This window comes from Ambystoma mexicanum, chromosome 5q (assembly GCF_040938575.1).
Source record: "Ambystoma mexicanum isolate Mex_15411 chromosome 5q, UKY_AmexF1_1, whole genome shotgun sequence".
Taxonomy (NCBI): Eukaryota; Metazoa; Chordata; class Amphibia; order Caudata; family Ambystomatidae; genus Ambystoma; species Ambystoma mexicanum.
The window spans coordinates 1,194,841,204-1,194,861,473 of record NC_090933.1 but is presented as its reverse complement, the minus strand read 5'-3'; the positions used below and the strand labels follow the sequence as shown (position 1 = coordinate 1,194,861,473).

At 47.1% G+C, this 20,270-nt stretch overlaps 1 protein-coding gene across 21 annotated transcripts in view; it reads left to right on the top strand.

Moving 5' to 3' along the window:
- Window positions 1-20,270, top strand: part of PTK2 (protein tyrosine kinase 2) — a 1,463,565-nt gene that overhangs the window by 1,114,744 nt on the left and 328,551 nt on the right. For all 21 annotated transcript variants that reach the window (XM_069621702.1, XM_069621703.1, XM_069621697.1 and 18 more), the window contains one exon: window positions 7,708-7,792. In XM_069621702.1, the coding sequence (XP_069477803.1) occupies window positions 7,708-7,792 (85 nt within the window). The remainder of the gene's footprint in view (window positions 1-7,707; window positions 7,793-20,270) is intronic.

The window sequence follows — 20,270 nt, the reverse complement described above, 5'->3', positions numbered from 1 at the left end:
CGAGAGGCCTTTGGCTCCCGACGGAGAAGTCCCTCCATATCAACGTCCTGGAGCTCCGTGCAGTGTTCTGGGCCCTCGGGTCCTTCCTTCCGTCCCTCAAGGGCAAGGTGGTGAGGATCTTCACCGACAACACCACCACCATGTTTTACATCAGGAAACAGGGCGGAACCAGGTCCCCAGCGCTGTTCAAGGAGGCGCAGGACCTGTGGCATTGGGCCGTCGCCCAAAGGATGTTTCTGGTGCCGTTTGATCTGGCAGGGATAAAAAACACCATCGCCGACTCACTCAGCAGGGAGCTGCGCTCGTGCCACGAGTGGGAACTACGGCAGGATCTAGTGGATCGCCTCTTCCGACGGTGGGGCACACCCCAGATCGACCTGTTCGCGACGGCGACGAACTCCAAGTGCCGGAGGTTCGCCAGCAGGTTTCCCCAGGCGAGGAGCATGGGCGATGCTTTCTCGTTCCCCTGGGAGGGCCTGTTCCTCTACGCGTTCCCTCCTTTGCCACTGCTAATCCGGCTCGTCAACCAGCTCAAGAGGTCACGGTGCAGGATGATCCTCGTCGCACCTGCGTGGCCGAAGCAGATATGGTTCCCGGACCTTCTGGACTTGTCAGCGTCCCCGCCAATCAAGCTGCCGGTGGACGCGGATCTACTCTCCAGGGAAGGAGGCGCCATCCTCCACCACGACCCGAAATCGCTGAACTTGCAGGCCTGGCTCCTGCAGCGCTAGAGTTTGGAGGATATGACATACCGGCCGACTGCAGAGAGGTTCTTGCAAAGGCCAGGGCGTCCTCGACTCTTAAATGCTACGGACACAAATGGAAGAGGTTCTCTGTCTGGTGCCACGCACAGAAGATTAACCCTCTATGGATTACGGCTCCCCAGGTACTGCCGTACCTGCTGACGCTGGCCAAAAGCTGGACTGGCACACGCGTCCATCAAGATTCATCTTGCTGCGATCTCCCGATACACCAGAACCACGGGCCGGACGTCCTTGTGGTCTCATCGTCTGGTCAAAGAGTTCATGAAGGGACTGTTCAGATCGTTCCCGCCGGTGAAGGCACCGGCCCCAGCGTGGGAGCTCAACGTGGTGCTGACCAAGCTCATAGGACCTCCGTTCGAGCCTCTGCACTCGGCCCCGTTGAAGTTTCTGTCGTGGAAAACAGCGTTTCTTGTGGCCATCACCTCCGCACGTCGGGTGGGAGAGATCCAGGCCCTTTCCTGCAAGGCCCCGTACTTGACGAGGGCCTTGACTTTTCACGACACGAGGGTAGTGCTCAGGATGCACCCCTCCTTCATGCCCAAGGTACCGTCGGACTTCCATCTCAACGAACCCTTGGTGTTGCCTGTGTTCTTCCCGTCGCCTTCGTCTCCGGCTGAGAGGACTTTGCACTCGCTGGATGTGGCTAGAGCGCTGAAGTTCTACGTGGACCGCACAAAGTGTTTTCGGAAGACGTCACAACTCTTTGTGAACTTTGGACCTGTCAATCAGGGGAAGGCTCTCTCGAAGGCTTCCATTTCCAGATGGCTCTCCGGCTGTATCATGTACTGTCATCGGTTGGCAAACCGACCGCTGCCTGGCCGTCCGAGAGCCCATTCCACCAGAGCGATCGCAGCTACCACGGCGTTCCTTTCTGGTGTGCCCCTGCTGGACATATGCAGGGCCGCTACGTGGAGGTCGACGCACACCTTCACGAAATTCTACTGCGTCGACCGGGATTCCAGGGAGGAGTCCAGGGTCGGCCAAGCAGTGCTGCGCAACCTGTTCGCCTGAGGTGAGCCTGGTGAGGAGGTAAGATACTTAATGTTGAGTTTGATGTACTGCTTAATGTTGAGCCTTTGCCACCTCCCGTGGTTGTGCATGTGTGTACTGCTATGTATTCTTTATTCATGAGCATGTGAATCCATGCCAGACCCCATGCTGGAGAAGGAACAAGTTACTTACCTGTAACTGTTGTTCTCCAGCATGGGTCTGGCATGGATTCACATGCGAACCCTCCCGCCTACCCCTCTGCGGCTCTTCACTTGGTCATACTGCCACTTCACGTGCTTCCAAATCTGAAGATGGCTGCCAGAGGCGGTGCTTAGGTAGAGGGCAGTCATTGGCTGTGGTCAGTATGACGTAGAGACCAGTGATTGGTTATTACTACGAAAGACAGATCAGAAACGAAACTGATACTGATTTTTTCTTTACCGAGGATTCCCAGCCTGACGACAGGGAATATTCATGAGCATGTGAATCCATGCCAGACCCATGCTGGAGAACAACAGTTACAGGTAAGTAACTTGTTCCATCTAGAACGCAAATGGCAGAAAGACGAAACCCAGGAGAGCAGGGCCACCTTGGCCCGACACCTTTATCAGTACAAGGCCGAAATCCGGAAAGCAAAAAAAGCCCACTATAACTCCCGAATCCTAAACTGCAAAAACCCAAGCAAGGAACTCCAAAAAATCATCGCCGAATTCACCAATCTAGCTTGCACAACGACCGTCCCGACCCCCTCACAATCACTGTGCGACTCACTCTCCCTCCATATTTACACCACGGCTCTCGAAAGAACCAATACTCTAGCCACCAAACTTGCTCTCTTACATCCACCAGGCAATTTGCCGCCCGTACCGGCCAACCCACCAGCTGCGACCACTACGCAACCAACGTTTGAATTCTTTAGTCCAATATCACCAGAGCAATTTCTCAAACGTCTATCTGCCCGCAAACCATCTGGCTCGCCACTAGACCGTTGCCCAGCCACAATCCTCAAAGACATTTTCACTTCCACCTGCGCAGGAGAACACGCAAGATCCATCATAAATGCCTCCCTTTCCTCTGGTATCTTTCCCGACACATTCAAAACGGTTCATGTCAAACCTCTAATTAAAAAAACCTTTGCTGGACCCTCTCGAGCCCAAAAACTACCGCCCTATCTCAAACACCAGGTTCCCTGCCAAACTCATTGACCGATCCGCCTACTCCCAGATAAATGCATTTGTCGAAGCCAACAATCTGCTAGACCCCGCCCAATCAGGCTTCAGAGCCCGTCACGGAACTGAAACCACCCTAACTTTAATCTGGGATGACCTTAAAATGACAGCAGACTCCGCGGGATGTGCCGCACTAATCCTTCTTGACCTATCCGCTTCCTTTGACACAATCAATCACTCAATCCTCCTAGACCGCCTCCACTCCCTAGGAATTCGTGGAACGGCTCTTAAATGGGGATAGCTTCATTCCTCAGACAGGTACCAAATAATAATACTCTCCACCTATACCTCCCAAGCCCGACCAGTCGACACAGGAGTCCCACAAGGAGCTTGCCTATCTGCCCTCCTGTTCAATCTCTACTTGATCACGCTCCCTCCAATAATTCGTTCACACAACATCCTATGCTACAACTACGCCGACGACACTCAACTAATTCTAAAACTCCTGAACTCAAATCCCAACTCCCGACCTGACCTGACCTGGCCTCCTGCCTCCTTGACATAGAACTCTGGATGACCCAAAGCCACCTCCTGTTAAATCCCTCCAAAACGGAAATCATGGTATGTAGCAACTCCGAACTTCTTCCGCACCCACTACCATGGCCATCCGCCATGGGCAACTCACCGACCCCCTCCAAATCAGTGAAAAATCTTGGATGCACCCTTGACTCTGACCTAACACTCTCGCGCCAAGTTAACAATGTCCCAAAATCCTGCCACTATCGCCTTAAAACCCTTAGGTGCTTCTTGCCATATCTCTCCTTTCCCAACAGACTCTCCGCGGTCCAATCAATCGTTATATCTAGACTGGACTACGCAAACCCCCTATACCTCGGAGTCCATGCGTACCAACTGAATAAACTTCAAAGGGCACAAAACGCGGCAGCCAAATTGCTACTTGCTCTCGGCCCGAGAGACCACATCTCCCCAGCCCTTAAGACACTGCACTGGCTTCCAGTAGCCCGAAGGGTGACCTTAAAAACCTTATGCATCTCTCATCGAGCACTGCATCAAACCAGACCCCAATATCTTCAAGACAAACTAAAACCCTATCACCCCGCCCGCACCCTAAGGTCAAGCACATTCGGCCTCCTAGTCATACCGAAGACAAACTCAGTCAGGTTAGGCGGATCATCATTCTCAGCCTTAGCCCCCACACTATGGAACTCACTCCCACCCCACATCCGCCTAACTGAGGATTTAACGTCTTTCTGCAAACTGCTGAAAACCTGGCTCTTCCCCTAAAACCCAAGCCATACCAAACTAACCCAAACAGTCTAACAGCAACTCAATGACACCAAACCCAACAAACTACCTGATGCGAGAAATTGACAGCTAATAATCCAATAAAATAGATCAAAGCAGTGATATGGTTAATAAGACTAAATTATACAGAATCAGTAAAGAGATTTTAACTCCGGAAATTGACAGAATGCATGTGGAGTAAATGAAGTGAACAGCGTGGATGAAATGGTTAGAATGGATGAAGCAGACGAAATAGATGAATGCGCTGAGTGGAAGAATGCAAATGTGTGAGTGTATAGAATGAACGAACATGTTGTGCGGATGAGTGTCTAGAACGGCTGGGTTGTGGAGCGGACGAGCGTGTACCGCTGATGAGTGCGTAAATACAGAGAAGTGAGTAGACCGCAGGAGTGCATAAAACAGAGCGGACGAGTATTTATAGCGGGCAAGTGCACGGAGCGGCCGGGTGCACGGAGCGGCCGGGTGCACAAAGACGATGAGTGAAGAGATAATTAGATAGAACAGGATATTTCTGTTGAACGTGTGAAAAGCACGAATGCTTAAGGCTGATGAGTGTGGGGAGCGGGATGAGTGCCTAGAGGGGAATGGACGAGTGCCTAGAGGGGAATGGACGAGTGCCTAGAGGGGAATGGACGAGTGCCTAAAACGGGTGAATGCATAGTACGTGTGAGGCATAAAGCAGATGAGTGCCGGAGCGAACGAGTACCCAGAGTAAGCAGACGTGTTGCGTAGAGAGGACGAGTACGTAGAACGAACAAGCACTGATTGCGTCCAATACTGATGAGTAGAATGGATGAGTAGAGCATGGGACAGACAATGCATGCGTGGGGCAAACAGGAGGGCATGCGTGGGGCTGATATGAGTACTTACATGGGGCAGTCTAGAGTACATGTGTAGAGCAGACAAGGGTGCATGCGTAGGCCAGACTGGAGCGGGCGGGCTGGAGCGCGCGGGGCGGGCTGGAGCGCGCGGGGCGGGCTGGAATCCATGAGTGCGCGGCGCAGACCAGAGTATCGAGCAGACTGGGTGCATGGAGCAGATAGGAGTGCATGGAACGGACTGGAGCACGAAGACTTACGTGACGTATATAGTACGGTTTGGAATGCAGAGAACGTTTGAAAGAGCATACAACTCATCATATCACACCACCACGCTTACTCTCGCCTTTACATCACCACTCAAATAGAACACAGGGATACTATGACACCATTCGGTATAACTGTTCTCATACCAACATCCGCTGCTCACTCCACATCATTCTAAGTAAACACTGCTGGTTACACCCCCCAGCCAGGCGTTCTCCTCAGGCCTAACGCAGCCACATCCGCTCTGGTAGGATTTATCCAGACCGAACACATACACCTGATCTCTCTCCACCACACCTACCGCTATGAAGCAGCTATTACACGAATACTGCATGAGCTGTACACATACTCGGTGCTCACAAGCACCTTTTGACTCCTTCTACTCGCTCTACTGACCTGAGCTTCGGTTCCCAAGGGTGTTCAACCTACCAGCGCCTTCAGACCATACCAATGGTATATAAGGTGCTATATAAATGCAAAGTAACATAACATAACATACCCAGGTTATCACGGATACATTTGAGCAGGATGTCATGGTTGACGTGTCAAAGGCAGAAGAGAGATCAAGCAGGATGAGGACACAGGGGGTGTTAGAGTCCAGGTTGGAGAGCAGGTCTTCACGGATTTTCAGGAGAGCAGTTTTCCGTGCTTCTGGCAGCTCTGAAGCCAGACTGATGGTCATGAAGACAACCAACAGATAGTGTGAAGATTAAGCTGGGAGATGGCCAGCTTTTCTAGGAGTTTGCCCAGGAAGGGAGTGATGGAGATTTGGCGATAGATAGCCGGGCAGGAGGGGTTGGCAGAGGGTTTCTTAAGAAGAGGGTGCAAAGGGAGTGCTTGAGGGGGGATGGGAAGACTCAAGTGGTGAAGGAGTGGTTGCAGAAGTCGGCCAGGGCGGGGGCCAGGGAATCAATGTGGTCCTTGATGGTTTTGGAGGAACAGGGGTGAACCTGTTTTGACAAGACTTTCATAGATCAGACTTGTCTAGAAACCTGGTCATCAGAGAACAGGGGAAAGGCAGAGGAGGAGGGAAGAGAGGTGGCTGAAGAAGGGCCAGAGGAAGAGCAAGGAGTAGAGAGAGAGGGAGGGGAGGAGAGGAGAGTGAAGACAGGATGTCCTCAGTTTTAGAGATGAAGTGAGAAGCCAGGGCCGTGCAGAGGGCCTTGGAAGGGACAGGAGAGGTAGAGACTGCAGCAGAATTGGCCAGTTCCTTCGAGATTTTAAAGAGTTCACCCGAGTTGTTAGATGCCGCAGAGACACAGGCTTTGCCAGAAAGCTGGGCTTTTTGTACTGTGTCTCTCACAGGCCTCCTAGCAGGTGTGGTGTAAGACATGCTAAAGTACTACTTTCAAGGGGTTTGAAAAGCAGATCTGTTTGCCCAACAATAGTCTAGCCACACTGCCCTGAGGCACACAGAGAAAAGACTTTCAAAGGAGCTGATTGGGCCCATAAACGTCCAAAGGAGACCATGCTATTGCTCACCCAAACACTACAGAAACACCATCAGGCCTGCACTCCACCGGACATTCCTCAGTATCCTAAGCATGTCAACAAAAGCTGCATTAAGTTCTACAGTGTATGCCTATGTATACAAGGCGAAATTGGACACACAAATGTGTGTGGCACACCCCTAAACTTGACAGTCCGCCCCCAGAGCTTTAGAAAGCAAAGTTTCATGCGTGCGCCCGTGGAGCTATTCATAGACTGGAAGTCTATAATGATAACATCAGCACAGGAACACAGGGGATTTTAGAATCCATTTCTGTTTTCACTCATGAATGTGAGCTTCTGTGCATTGTACAACATTGCCTTAGGGGAGCTAGCGTCTGGCAAGAAAGGAAGGCCTTTATTCTTCTCAGTAATCCATCATGTGAGAGCTTCTCTGCACCATGTCCTGCTAAAATGAAGCTGTGTGGTGGATAGATATCAAGAGTGCAAAACTACCCGAAGTGCTTCTTCAAAGTAAAGTGCAATTGCATAAAGTGCATTTTCAAGTAATAAATAGCATGTTTCTCACAGTCCTGCACTCATCACTTGCTCAGTCATTCCACTGTGTGCATGTTCCTCTGTAACGCTGTTCCATGGCCCATTGTGCAGTAATTCATCTGCTCAGCCATTCCAGTGCACCGCCATTCCAGCACATTGTGTAGCTATTTTACAGCCATTTCTCATGCATCACTCATGCAGCCATTCCTACATGCCATTGTCCCCCATGCAGCCATTGCACCCTGCAGCTATTCCATCGTTCAGCATTGTAGTGTGAAGTCATTTAACCATGCATCCCTTCAGTGGGCAAAACTGTACATTGGTACTTCTATTTTTCCTTTATGTCTAATGGGATGTCCTTGTTTTCTTGTCCGTTCAACTCTACAGGAAAACCCATCCATGGCCGTTGCTATTAAGACTTGTAAAAATTGCACTTCCGACAGCGTGAGGGAAAAGTTCTTACAAGAAGCCTGTAAGTATCCCTGTGTGCTGTCCCTTGTTTACCTCCGACAGTTGCATGTCAGTCTGCTGATAGTCTGAGTCCTCCCCTGCAGCCATGCAGGGCTTTTGTGAGGCTGCGCAATACGTTTACAAATAAGATCAATTCTAATGATGCTATACTATAGCAGTTATTTATTGAACTATATAACACTATATGCAGTGTCGAGCGGAGTAAGCTTGTACAGCGAATGGTAGGGAGAATTCTCAGAAATTAGCTTATTTCCCTTCACCTTAGAGACCCCCAGCAACTTTATTTCCCTGGAAAGAGTGTGACCCTTTTTTCCCACTCTCTCTGGTATTTTGATGTGTGTTTTACTCTTGTGTTCTTTGGTTATGGAGTTCTAGATAACCCCATAGGCATCATATTTTTATTGGTGTCACACAGCACCTTTAGTGCAGTGGCACAGGGGTGTCCTTTGGACTCCCCAAGGTTTAAATACCTTCTCTGGGATGAACTACTGTTCCCCAGAGAACGTAAAGTTAAATTGACTTTACTAGTCTTATTAAATTCATAGACCCAGCACTCATCTTACAGTAGAGTGCTGGACGGGTTACATAGTCTAAACACTCTTGTAGCAGTCAATGCCACCCTTTCCTATTGAAATGGATGGTGGCACTGGTTTTATAACGAACTACCATGAGTTTTCCAGACCGCGAACACCGGTAGCTAAAAATCGGGGCTGCCATGTTTTTCAATATGGCGCCCAAGACCCTGTTTAAAAACAGACTCTGGTCATCTTTTTTCACCGTTTCTTTGTGTAAAGGTCCTTCTGGTGTTTAACCCTGCGCGCCAAACCAGATTTTGTCCCTTTGTTCGTGAGCCTTTGGCGGGCTTCAGGACTGAAGTCCGCCCATGGCGTCTGAGTGTCTGGGGTGGGCAGGAAGTGAGGGAGGTGCCCGAAACTCCCTGTGCTTGGTCTCCTAGGAGACCCAGTCTCCACTGGACCGTTGGTTTGCCCGGTGAAGTCCTGCGGCAAACCCCGAATTGTCAGATCTCCAATCAACAGAGAAGCTCCTTCAAGGGCGGCTTCTTCGTTTGAATGCACTCTGGCGTGATTGGCTGACTGACTGTCCGACAAGGACAGCCACCCTGCTGGGTGAGTGGCAGCTAGGCTGGAATGAATGGGAGAAAAGTGTTTAAAAGGCGAGTCTCCAGGACTGGAAGGCAGAATCGACCACTGGAACGAAAGAACTGAAGACGAGCTGGAAGAGGACGGCTGCTGCAACCACTGGACCGTTGGTTTGCCCGGTGAAGTCCTGCGGCAAACCCCGAATTGTCAGATCTCCAATCAACAGAGAAGCTCCTTCAAGGGCGGCTTCTTCGTTTGAGTTGGTGGGACCAATCAACTCAGCAAACACCTGGATACCATTCTCAGAGCTGGTTAAGAGAGAAGGACACCAGTTTGTGTTTGGAAGCCACAACTACTTGAGCTGAAGTGGCGCCATTTTGTTTGCTCCTGCGACGATCCCCTGCAGTGCAGGAGTCCCCTGATGTCCTCCCTCTTGTCCCCACGACTGAGGCTCAGGAACAGCGAGACCTGCCAGGACCTGCCAGGAACCAACGTCTTCAGCTTCAAATTTTTGCTCCACTTTAAGGTACTGGGCCATCTGGTTAAGAGATCCCAACTCTCACGGTGGAAGTTCTCGCAGTAATCGGCTTGTGACCCAGCATATCTTTCTTTATCATCTGAACTACTTCTAAAAACCTTTACAAAGACTTCCCCATTTGTACCAGAACTGTGCTGTCCTAGCCAAGAACACTAGACTATTAACTTTGGCCTGGCCGATTTATAATTGAACTGACCCTCCTGGTACATTGAACCTTTGCATTATCTAAAAGAAGTGTTTTCTAACCCTTTGTACAAACCTATGCTTTTTATTCCTATTTAAAAGTACTGACGTGCCATTTGGCTCCTTTTTCAAGGGAGCTCAAACTGTCTTTCTAACTTACAGTTTGATACTGTAGTATATTGGTGTTTAATATTGAGTTAATTTCTACTAGTGAAGGTTTTCTAAATGACTGTGTAAATAAATGTTTAAGTATTTTTTACCAAGAAACTTTGAGTGTAAGTGTCCACTTGAACCACTGTGATTGTGATACCTCTGTGTAACTTCTTCTACTGCTCACATTCCCTCTTGAGATAAGCCTGGCTGCGCTCAGCTCGCTACCAAATGTTTGTGGAACAGACCTATACCAAAGGTTGGTTTTTGCTTACACCTGTAGTCCTAATTGTGTGTGGTGTTCCCAGAGGGTACTGCCTGCAATTCTGCCTAACAGCGAGTTATGAGTTTTCTGGTTTAAGTACTGGCAAGAACAGCTCGGCACTTCCTTCTTCTGAGGTTTGCTTGGGTAGCATTTAGTAACATCTGATATTTAGGTAGCTTTGAAACTGCAGTGGTATGAGCTATACATACAATCAATCAAGATTATTGTAAATATTGTGCACTTTGACAATCTGCACCACGCTGGATACCATCTTAACATAACCTTTCTCTTTAGTTCGGCAAAGCCCAAGATGTGATTGTTTTTATGTTTGCTGAACTTTGTAGGGATCTGTTGTAAACCTCACATGTAATGAAACCCAATAAAGAATCATTCTTAGAATGGTTGTTGCTTTCTTGTGGCGCTTTGTGCTATTCACTTTTTGGATTGTGTCTACTAAGCAGCTGTTAATATTTCAGTGTGTTTTTCCAAATATTTGCTGTTAAAATGTTGTTTTCAGTTTGAGTTCATCTGAATACATGCAAGTCTGGTGTCTCAACTCTTTCGGCACTTGTGAAGTTTTTGCTAAATGCACCTCAGGTATTTTTGGAATAAAGTCTATAAACTGGAACTCTGATTTGTAGTCCTAATTGTAAACTGAGCATCATGACGGTCAGTAACCTGATCTGTAGCCTTGCTGGTTCCCAATTAACACGATTCTGGAGTAGACTTGACCTTCCATTCCAGCACCGTACATAAAATAGAAAACCTTTGTTTATATAGGTTGTGTAGTCATCCATCCCAGGTGTGCGTACGTTTGAGACTCCTGAATTAATCTTGAAAAATGAATGAAAATGCTGCTGTGGCAGGTTGGTGGTTTTACCTTCTCCCTTCAAACAAAACTCATCAAAAATCCCAGGTTTTTATCCCTTTTATTGAACTAAGAATGAGAAGCTGAAATGATACGATGAGCTAGCTCATGGTCGCGTTATCAGAGAACAGCCACAGAGTAAAGGAGGGGTCAGAAAAGACTAACAGGCATTTCTTCAGATTAAAATAAGCCTTCATTGAAGATTAGAATGAAGATTAAAATAAATCAACATTGTAACTTCATTGGTCACATTTCAATGGAATGTAGCTCCAAAAAGAGACCATCCTTATTTCATATAAACTTGTCGGCACCAGAGCATGTACCTTCGGAATGTCCCTATACATTGGGACGAGCATCATCAATGCAACATCCTGACTGAGGACTTGTTACACATTTGGGTCCAATAGCGCCACCCTGGGTTCTGTGAGATATTTCTTAAATGAGGGTCTACTGCTTCTTCTGCTACCTCCTTGATGTTAAAGAGAAACAGATAAGCTTCTCCCTTGACTGTTATATAAGGTGCTCACCCAACTGAGGTGGACTGAACCTCCCACGTGAGTATCTTGCAGCGGGCAAGGGTTCCATTGGTTAACATGCTTGAGTCCCGATGGAACTCTGCATCCACCTAGCTTTTAACATACGTGTTTTGGAGGCTGTGCCTCGATATAACTGTGTTTTCTCCAGTCTCCCACCTTTACTCCTAAATGTATTTTAGCATATACATATTGCTCTGTCCAAGGTGGATGCCATACTTCAATTACTGATACACAAGAGCAAATGTGGTGGTAGTTCCCCACAGCTAAAGGACAGATATCTCCTCCACATGCACTCAGCTGCTGAGGCACTGCAATCAAACTGTAACAGCAGCCATATCAATAGCCTCTCAGCTTAGGCTTTGTTCAGCCAATTGTCGTTTGGATATCTCGCTGGAGATGGTTTTCTATAGGAAGGCAAATCGTTATGAAAATAAATGTTCTCAGCTCTCCTGTAAGCCTTAAGATGGGTATGTACGTTTTTGTAGAAGTTAAATGCCTCAAGTCTGTTATGTGAAGGAATGGTTTACTTATTCCTTTTACACCACCTTGGGCACCTCCTGTTGGTTTTATATTTTGAACAAGTGGAATAAGCCTTCCAGGTTCCCTTCTGCTTATGTTTTTACAAGTGTCACTCATTTCTCGAGTGTTCTCCAGTCCCCCTATGGCTTTCAAGTTTCCTTAACCTCTGTGGTTGTATTGTTGTTTTCTGCCAGTATTCAATACTCAGGTTTCTAGGGCTCCCGTAACCCTCCTTGTCAGTTTCTTTCTCTCTATTTCATTCTGCTTGCCTCCCTCCACCTTGGGCAACCCAGAAGTGTCTGCTTCTGCCCAGCTCTGCATTCCTCGTGTTCCAAATGGAGGATTCGTTCCTCTGTTCCGTGTTGGCCTTGGCGTCGTTTCCTGGGTCCCAGACCCACCACGGCTGCAACTTGGTGAAGCCACCAAGTAAAATGGTCCTTCCATCTCTTTCTTGGCTGTATTGCCTTTCTCTGTGCCTGCCTTCCTGCGTCCCTGTCTTCTCTCCACGTCTCTCCATGCACTGCTGGGTGCGTGGTATCCCCTCCAGGATGTCTGTGCGTCAGAGGCTCACCTCTGCGTAGGATTCTTCCTCCTCCATTCAAGGTTCTTCGTCCCTTTATTCTCGCCACCGTGCACCAAAGTGTTGTGTTGCTTTTCGTCAGTTGCTGAGTTCAAGGAAATGCCAGTATTACCTTGAGTTAATGATATAAACGAAATGTCCGTATTTGTTGGATGCAAAACAGAAGTAACATTCTCTTCTATTCTCATATATGCGTACAGTGTATTCCTCATAGGGAGTTTCTTGTAGGAATGCGAGTCCTTGTCCTCTAGAGGGGAGTCACTCTGTTTGTTCCCGCTTTCCCGGACCCCGAAGGAGGGTCTTGCTTAGCAGGCTCACCTCCATAGCCTCAAAGGTGGTGGCTCCCCCATGGGTAGAACGAACAAATTGTCCAGATTCATCACAGTACTCTATAGTATGTCCTTAGAGGGTGATCCTACAAAGGGAGTTGTGGACAGTGTTAAGTGAGGGGAAATGGGAAGGCCAGTAACACTGGCCAAAATTCAGTATAATGTATTAGTCAATTATATTACACCAGTTACCACCATTGTGGTCTCATGACGTCAAACCTATGGAGTACGTATAGTGCCCACAACTGGTATTGCTGGACCTTGGTCAGTGCAGTTGAAAGGGAAAGGGGGGATGAGGCAAGATGGGATGGCGGTGACAGAGCAAGTAGCCAAGAGGGGGAGAACGTATGTAAATTAGGAAGATAGGGGACATCATTGTTTCTGTTTGGATGTGTGAGATCTCAACACCTGGTTGATTGGCCGAGAGGTGTTGGTTAGGAAATGCATTTAAAAATTTGAGCCAGTAGTTGGTATTTTTGGCAAGTCTATTTACTTCATTAAGGAACAAATGAATAGTGAGCAGTTAAGGGATTGCCATGAGGTGTGCTTGAATGGGCCTCTAAAGGATGGAATCTGTTTTTTATGTGGAACCATAGACGTTACATCAGACCCAACAACCAGGCTGTAAACGATTGGGACTATTGTGGCTTATAATTTTTATCACTAATGGGTTAAGGGTTAACTGCGTGCAGTTGAACGAGGGCTGGATGTAGAACAGGAGATGGAATCGTCGGGTCCCCAGGAACAAACATGCTGGTCAACCTTCAGTGTCTGTCATGAAGAATCAATTGATGGACATTTATGCAAGAGGTGTATAGGGCACCCACTCCTCATAGCATCTAAATGGCAATTTATAGGAAGGCCTGAGACAAAATGAATCCTGCTATGCAGGAGTGTACAGGGATGAGTAGTGGCTAAACCGTCAACTCCAGCCCACATTAATACTAAACCAGCAATGATTCAAATCCTGAAGGCAAAGTAAAGACAGCCTAATGCATATACCTCCTTTTGTTGGTAATGCTGGCCGAGGGCAGGGTTTACTCAGGAGGGGTGTGTGAAGGGATCACAGTAGCAGCCCAAATAGGACTAGTACACGGTAGACTCTGAAATAAAAGAATATCCAATTAATGTTTTATAAAAATATTTATATGCTTTAATCAGTCAAAAATGCAAACAACTAACTAGAAAAAAAGCCACCCTGTAAGAGAACACAGCAAATGGAGTACTTTTAGAGAATTGCACTGGGTACTTGAGCAGGGCTCATCAGGCAACCATTGGCATCATTGTCACGCCTTAATATCAAATGGAGTGTCCGAAAATTACTGGGTAAAGCACTTTCAAATGGTCTTTACCGGAAAGGAACTGCCAGACCTTGTAGAAAGCAGAAATGATGATATAGCCTGGGACATAATTGAGTCCAGTGAAGACATTCTCATGGCCATATCAAAGCTAAAGACATCAAGAGCTGCTGGGCCAGACGGTATTAGTAACTCGCTGTTAAAAGAGCACAGCTTACAATATTCATTGAAAAGCTATTTGCGTTAATAGCTAACAGAAAACAGGTCCCGAGTTCATGGACTGAGGCAATAATTGTACCAGTATACAAGAAAGGCAGTCGGGACGACCCTGCCAACTATCGCCCGATTGCCCTCCTGGATACTATTGGCAAAGTGTTGGTGACATTTCTACAAAAAAAACTATCCGCATGGGCAAAAGAAGTCGATTTACCTGACGTCAGACAAACTGGATTTACAAAGGGCGTGGGAACAGAGAACAACCTTGCCCTAGTAAATCTGTTAAAACTCGACGCCCTAAACAAGAAAGAGCAATTATTCATGGTATTCATCGAATTACAGCAAGCGTTTGATTCAATTAATCGAAACAAATTATGGGAGAAGCTGGCAAATAGAAATTGCCCAAATGCCCTGTTACCACCAATAAAGGCATTACACTCCAATACAACAATCAGAGTAAGACTAAATGCAAGTGGAGACCTGTCCAAACCCATTATTACCACCAGAGGGGTGAAACAGGGATGTCCACTCGCCGCCCTCTTGTTCAAACTTTATATCGCTGACATCTCAACCGCATTGGCAAGTGTCAAATGTTTCCCTCAAAAATCAATGGACATCCAATAAGCTATGTGATCTATGCTGATGACTTAGTACTGTTCGATAAAACACGGATAGGATTACAGCGACTCTTGTCAGCGCTCGAATCTTACATGATTGTCAATGATCTGTCAATCAATGTGATAAAAACAAAAATCATGAAGTTTGGCAGCGATCGGGTCGCTAAAAACAATACATTTAAATGGCAAATTGACAACAAATTTCTTGAAGAAGTTACAGAAATGTGTTATTTAGGAATTCTGATGAATACCTCGATTCGTGAGTGGAGCTGGGTTCAAGATCTAATCCAGCGGACCCGAATGTTTGCCTTACAAGGAGCAAGATTACACACCCGATACGGAAAATTTTCAGTAATACCGCTGCGCACGTTTTACCTCCAAAAAGTGGTCCCTACAATAACCTTTGGGGCTGAGGCGGGCTGGAATATTGACCTAAGATCTGGTCTACTTTGGAAGGGTTATTCTGGCGCCAAGTACTTAGATTACCTAAGTATCTCTCAATGACCACAATTCGTCATGAACTGGCACTTGAAAGCTTATATGGAACAGTTCTTTGGAAATCCTTGTCACTACTACGAAAGATGGAAATATCGAATCCAGAACCAGCGTACAAAATACTAAGATCAGGAGGATCACACCATCAAGGTTTGCTTTTAAGATGGTCAGAGAAACTGAAGGCGATCATGCATAATGCAAATATCTCAATGGACACATTGACAAATCGGCCACAGATTGCAAGAACTAAGTTGAAAGAATGGTTATGGATCGACAACTTGGACAATCTTGCAAGGATGCCGACAGTGTTATATCTTGGGCCAACAAAGAATAAAGTGGACAACATGCCGAAATATCTGTGCCAATTTCCCTCGAGATATCACAGAGACAAATTTCTCAGACTTAGATTGCACCTTCATAAAACAAACCAAATGATGGTGATGAGAAAAATGAAACCGGCTACCGATGAAGCTTGTCGGCACTGCAAACTCAACGTAGAGTCATTAAAACATCTGATAATCGAATGTGTGGCAATAAATGAGTTGAGACGCATTCACCTGAGTAAATTCAAGCCTGCAAACGACATGATGGAAGATTTGTGGCTCCGGATACTGAGTAGTAGCTCGGAACATCTAATCTGTTCAGTGATACATTTTCTCGACAAAGTCTTAATCTGAATGTTTAGAACTTAATTGAATGTCAAGATCTTAATTGTACAAGGAAAGTGTTACTAATGAATTGAGGATGAGTTGTAATAAAAGTTTGTAAAAACTAGATATTACAAATAAAAAAAAAAATTTTAAAAAAATTGTCACTTTAAAGCATATTTCCTTGCAATAAAATGTGAACCGGGCCTCTCCACAATACATTATATTTGTCTTCAGGGGCTCAACAGCGCTTAGCCAGGCTTCTATGTGCTTCCCGAGGTGCTTATTAGGTTAGTGAGCTGGTGGACAGGTCCAACAAGCAATAAGGTCCAACAAGCAATAAGGTCCAAGTATCAACGACATATGGCTCGAAGTTTGGGACAGGCAGGCGATGTCCATGTTGGTGTAGTGAAAAGATTGAGTGGAGCCGGGTGCAGGTAAGGTAGATTTATTGTCAAGACCTGCGCAGTGCAGCGGAGCACTGCATAGATAGAGCAGCCACCCCCAACTGAAAAAAGAATGCAAAGATAAACAGAAGTAGAATACTAAGTTAGAACATCAGAATAAGAACACAGAACGCAACCTGTCTTCCTCCTTATGAACAAAAAGAAACCATGCAAACAAAAGGAAAACATGGACCATAACATATCAAAATTAGAAAACTGGTAAATCCAAGAAAAGTCACAATAAATAAACTATCCCTGTTCCTGAGGTACCCCCACCTTCTTGCAAAACAAAATCTTTGCAGTGAGTTCAAATCCTCTGGGACCTTGCCCAACCGATCTGACCGACACCAACCACACCTGCACAAGCCACACCTATGAAAGGCATCCATCTGCCTTTCAACCACGCCTCACCTCCCTCCACCACAAGCACTCCAATTCTCACAGCAGTGATCTTCTTGGGGCCCAAAAATGTGCTTTCCAGACACTTGAGATGCAGCCTGGGATGGAAAATAAAAACCGCATTACCAACTACCCAATCACAGAGCTTGACTTAATTACACTCATCAAAATCTCTCCTGTAATCTTGCTGCCCTTCCTCTACCACACTCATTTCCTCACGGTCCACCAACACAGAACCCGCCATACCCATCCAACCAGGGCATAACTGTGTGCCGAACTTGCTCCTCTTCAGCGAAACAAAAGGAAATATCTTCCTCACAGAGTGTGGAGTAGTGCAGTTAACCAGCACAGTTTGTCTCGGTGACCTGACCTCAAAGCCAGATATAGTCCCCTTTTAAGAACCTGTTGCCACTCTCAACCAGCCCATTGGCCCTGACATGACAAAGAACATCACACACGTTTCATAGAGTTCTCCCTCCAGAACCTTATGATTGTCTCACAACAAATCTGGAACCATTATCAATCTCAATCAGAAAGCCTTCACTGAAAAATACTCCCTCAAAGAACTTGATGAGCTCCACAATTGTGGCCTCCCCCATGGCCTTCCACTGAACCCACTTGGTGTGGTCGTCTGCCATCACAAAAATGAACTTGAAGGCTCTTCCCAGTCCTTGGATAGCACCCATCACATCAACTGCCACCTTTTGCAACGGCTGGGCCGAATCACTCACAGGAATAAGTGGAGTCTCCCAAACTACCTTGCTCTCATCACTTGCCAAACACACACTGCAATCTCTCACCTTTCTCTCTACATACCCATCCATCATCGGCAACCAGTAACTCTGATAAAGCCTCCTCTTGGTGCCATTTGCGCCCAAATATCCCTGATGTGCCAAATGCATCAATCTCTCCCTGAAATTCTCTGGGGGAATATTTTTGCCCCTCTCTCCTGAGCTTCCTACCTACCAATGACAACTCATTCTTCACTTCAAAAAACAGTCCAAATCTATTCTAATATATTCTTACTGGGCCAACCTACAACGGTCCACTCCACGATACACTTCAACACCTAATCCTCACTCGCAGCGTGTTACCACTCTACTTTACTCACAGCCTCATGCTCAATACTGGCCACCACCTCCTCTCCACACGTCTCCTCTTTGGCTCCCGATGTCTCAACAGGCCTTCCGCGACAAGCATGCCACCAAATTCTTGTTGCGTGGCAAGTAATGCACCTGGAAATCATAGGCCTGCAACCCTAAAAGCCACTACAATAGTCTCAGCGAACCACTGTTCCAACTCCCGCCTAACAGCATTTGTGCCAGGGGCTTGTGATGCGCCCTGACAACAAAGCATTAACAATGCCCGACTTGATTCTTACAAATTCATCCTCACACTCCCTGGACCAGTCTTAGCTTACTCTCTTCTAAAGTAATGATCTAAGGGGAGTTGATATCACTGCAAAGTTGTGAACAAAATTGTGGTAATATTCAGCCAGCCCTGGAAACAACCTCAACTGGTCTTTAGGTTCTGGGGCCAGACTTATTGCCTCTACCAAACTGAGCTTGGGACTGATCCACCCAGCTCCCTCAGCCGAAATCCTATGACCAAGTACTCAACACTCGTCACACCAATCTTGCACTTGCTGTGCTGTGAGCCCAGCCTCTCTCAACCTGCTCAAGACTTCCCTCAATACTCTTATCATGCTCCTCTTTCGAGCTTGCATGATTGGCACATCGTCTTCGAAAACTGTTTTTCACATTCTTCAACACTTTTTTCATAATACATTGGAATAGCGCAGAGGCCAGGCCAAATAGCATCCTGCAGTGCTTGAATGTGCCTTCAGTGGTGTCAAAAGCTGTGACATCTTGGCACTCTGGCGCCAACAGCACCTGGTCGTATGCCGCAAAAAGACCAATCACACTGAAGTACCTGGCTTCCCCCAGCATCGCTTAAACCTCCGATACAATAGGCAATGGATGGCGATCCACCAAAATGTTCTTATTAAGATCTCTCGGGTCATCACATGGTCTCAAACTCCCATTACTCTGAGTAAATAGTACCACCGGGGACAAACGGTCCCTCTCTCAATAAAACCTTTTTGTAATAGTGCATCCAGTTCACTCCTAAGTTGTCGTTTTAGACAGTGAGGCACCGGCCGCACCCTATGGACCACTGGAGTTGCATTCCTCCTGACCTTGATGAAGTGATCGAAGTCCCTCAGTTTCCCCAGTTCATCAGTGAACACGTCTGGAAACTCTCTGGCCCATTCTTTCCCCTTCTTGCCTCCAGAGATCATGATGTACCCGAGACCATCCAGGCACCTACAGATGCCACATCAACTGCATTGACTTCTAGTGGAACGAAATTCACTTCTAAGCTGGCCGCCGCTGTGCCTCTCCATCCGGCCTCACTTCAACAGCAGCAGAAGAACTCGGATGCAGACAGCAATCCGATTGGGTAATGGCTGCAACTAATGTCAAGGCTCAACACAGCCAGGAGGCTCTTTCCCTGTCTGTCTGTGGATGCCAGACCGGCTGCTCTTCCTGCCGCCCACAGCATTTTGGATGACTCACCTAGTCGTTCCAGCTCTCATATGTGACTGCCACCGGTTCATCCAGTCCACATGTTCAACAACACAGAGAAGAGGCGCCTCACTTTCACCCCTCAGGATTGTGCAGTGGCGTGTGTCCCGCGTGCCCAATGGCCACTGTGACCCTCCAATTTTCCTTTACCTTTCTGTATCTCTGCTACTATGGGGATATCTGGGCGCACAAAACTACTTGCCGAGGGTTCCGTTATCCCACTCCCACTCCTGACTACTTTCTTGCCCGCCCTGCCATGGGATGGGCCCTGACATGCCTGCTTTACTGACTCAAGCTTTTATTTATCTATGGCCAACGGCCCACACTTGCAGGCGACACCCTTTGTTTGGGTAACAGCCTGCTGCAGATTGCATAATGTATCTATGATCCGACCGCATTGCGGCTCAGGCTTTTCATATCAACCCACCACTGATTCCTCCATCGACTACTACCGCTGAATTATATACTATGGTGTGCTCCCACGGTAATCACAGTAATGCATCTACATTGCCAGCAGCTTCTCTATATCGCTTGAACGTATCCTCATCTAATGCAAACGTAATTGGCATGGCAACACATAACTCTGTTAATGGCTGTAATGTACTTATTGTGCCCTGTACCTTTCATCATGGCCTGACCCCATTTATGAGCACAGATGCTCCTGGCACAGCTATATTCCGCTATGCAGACCTCTGTACTCTCCACCCT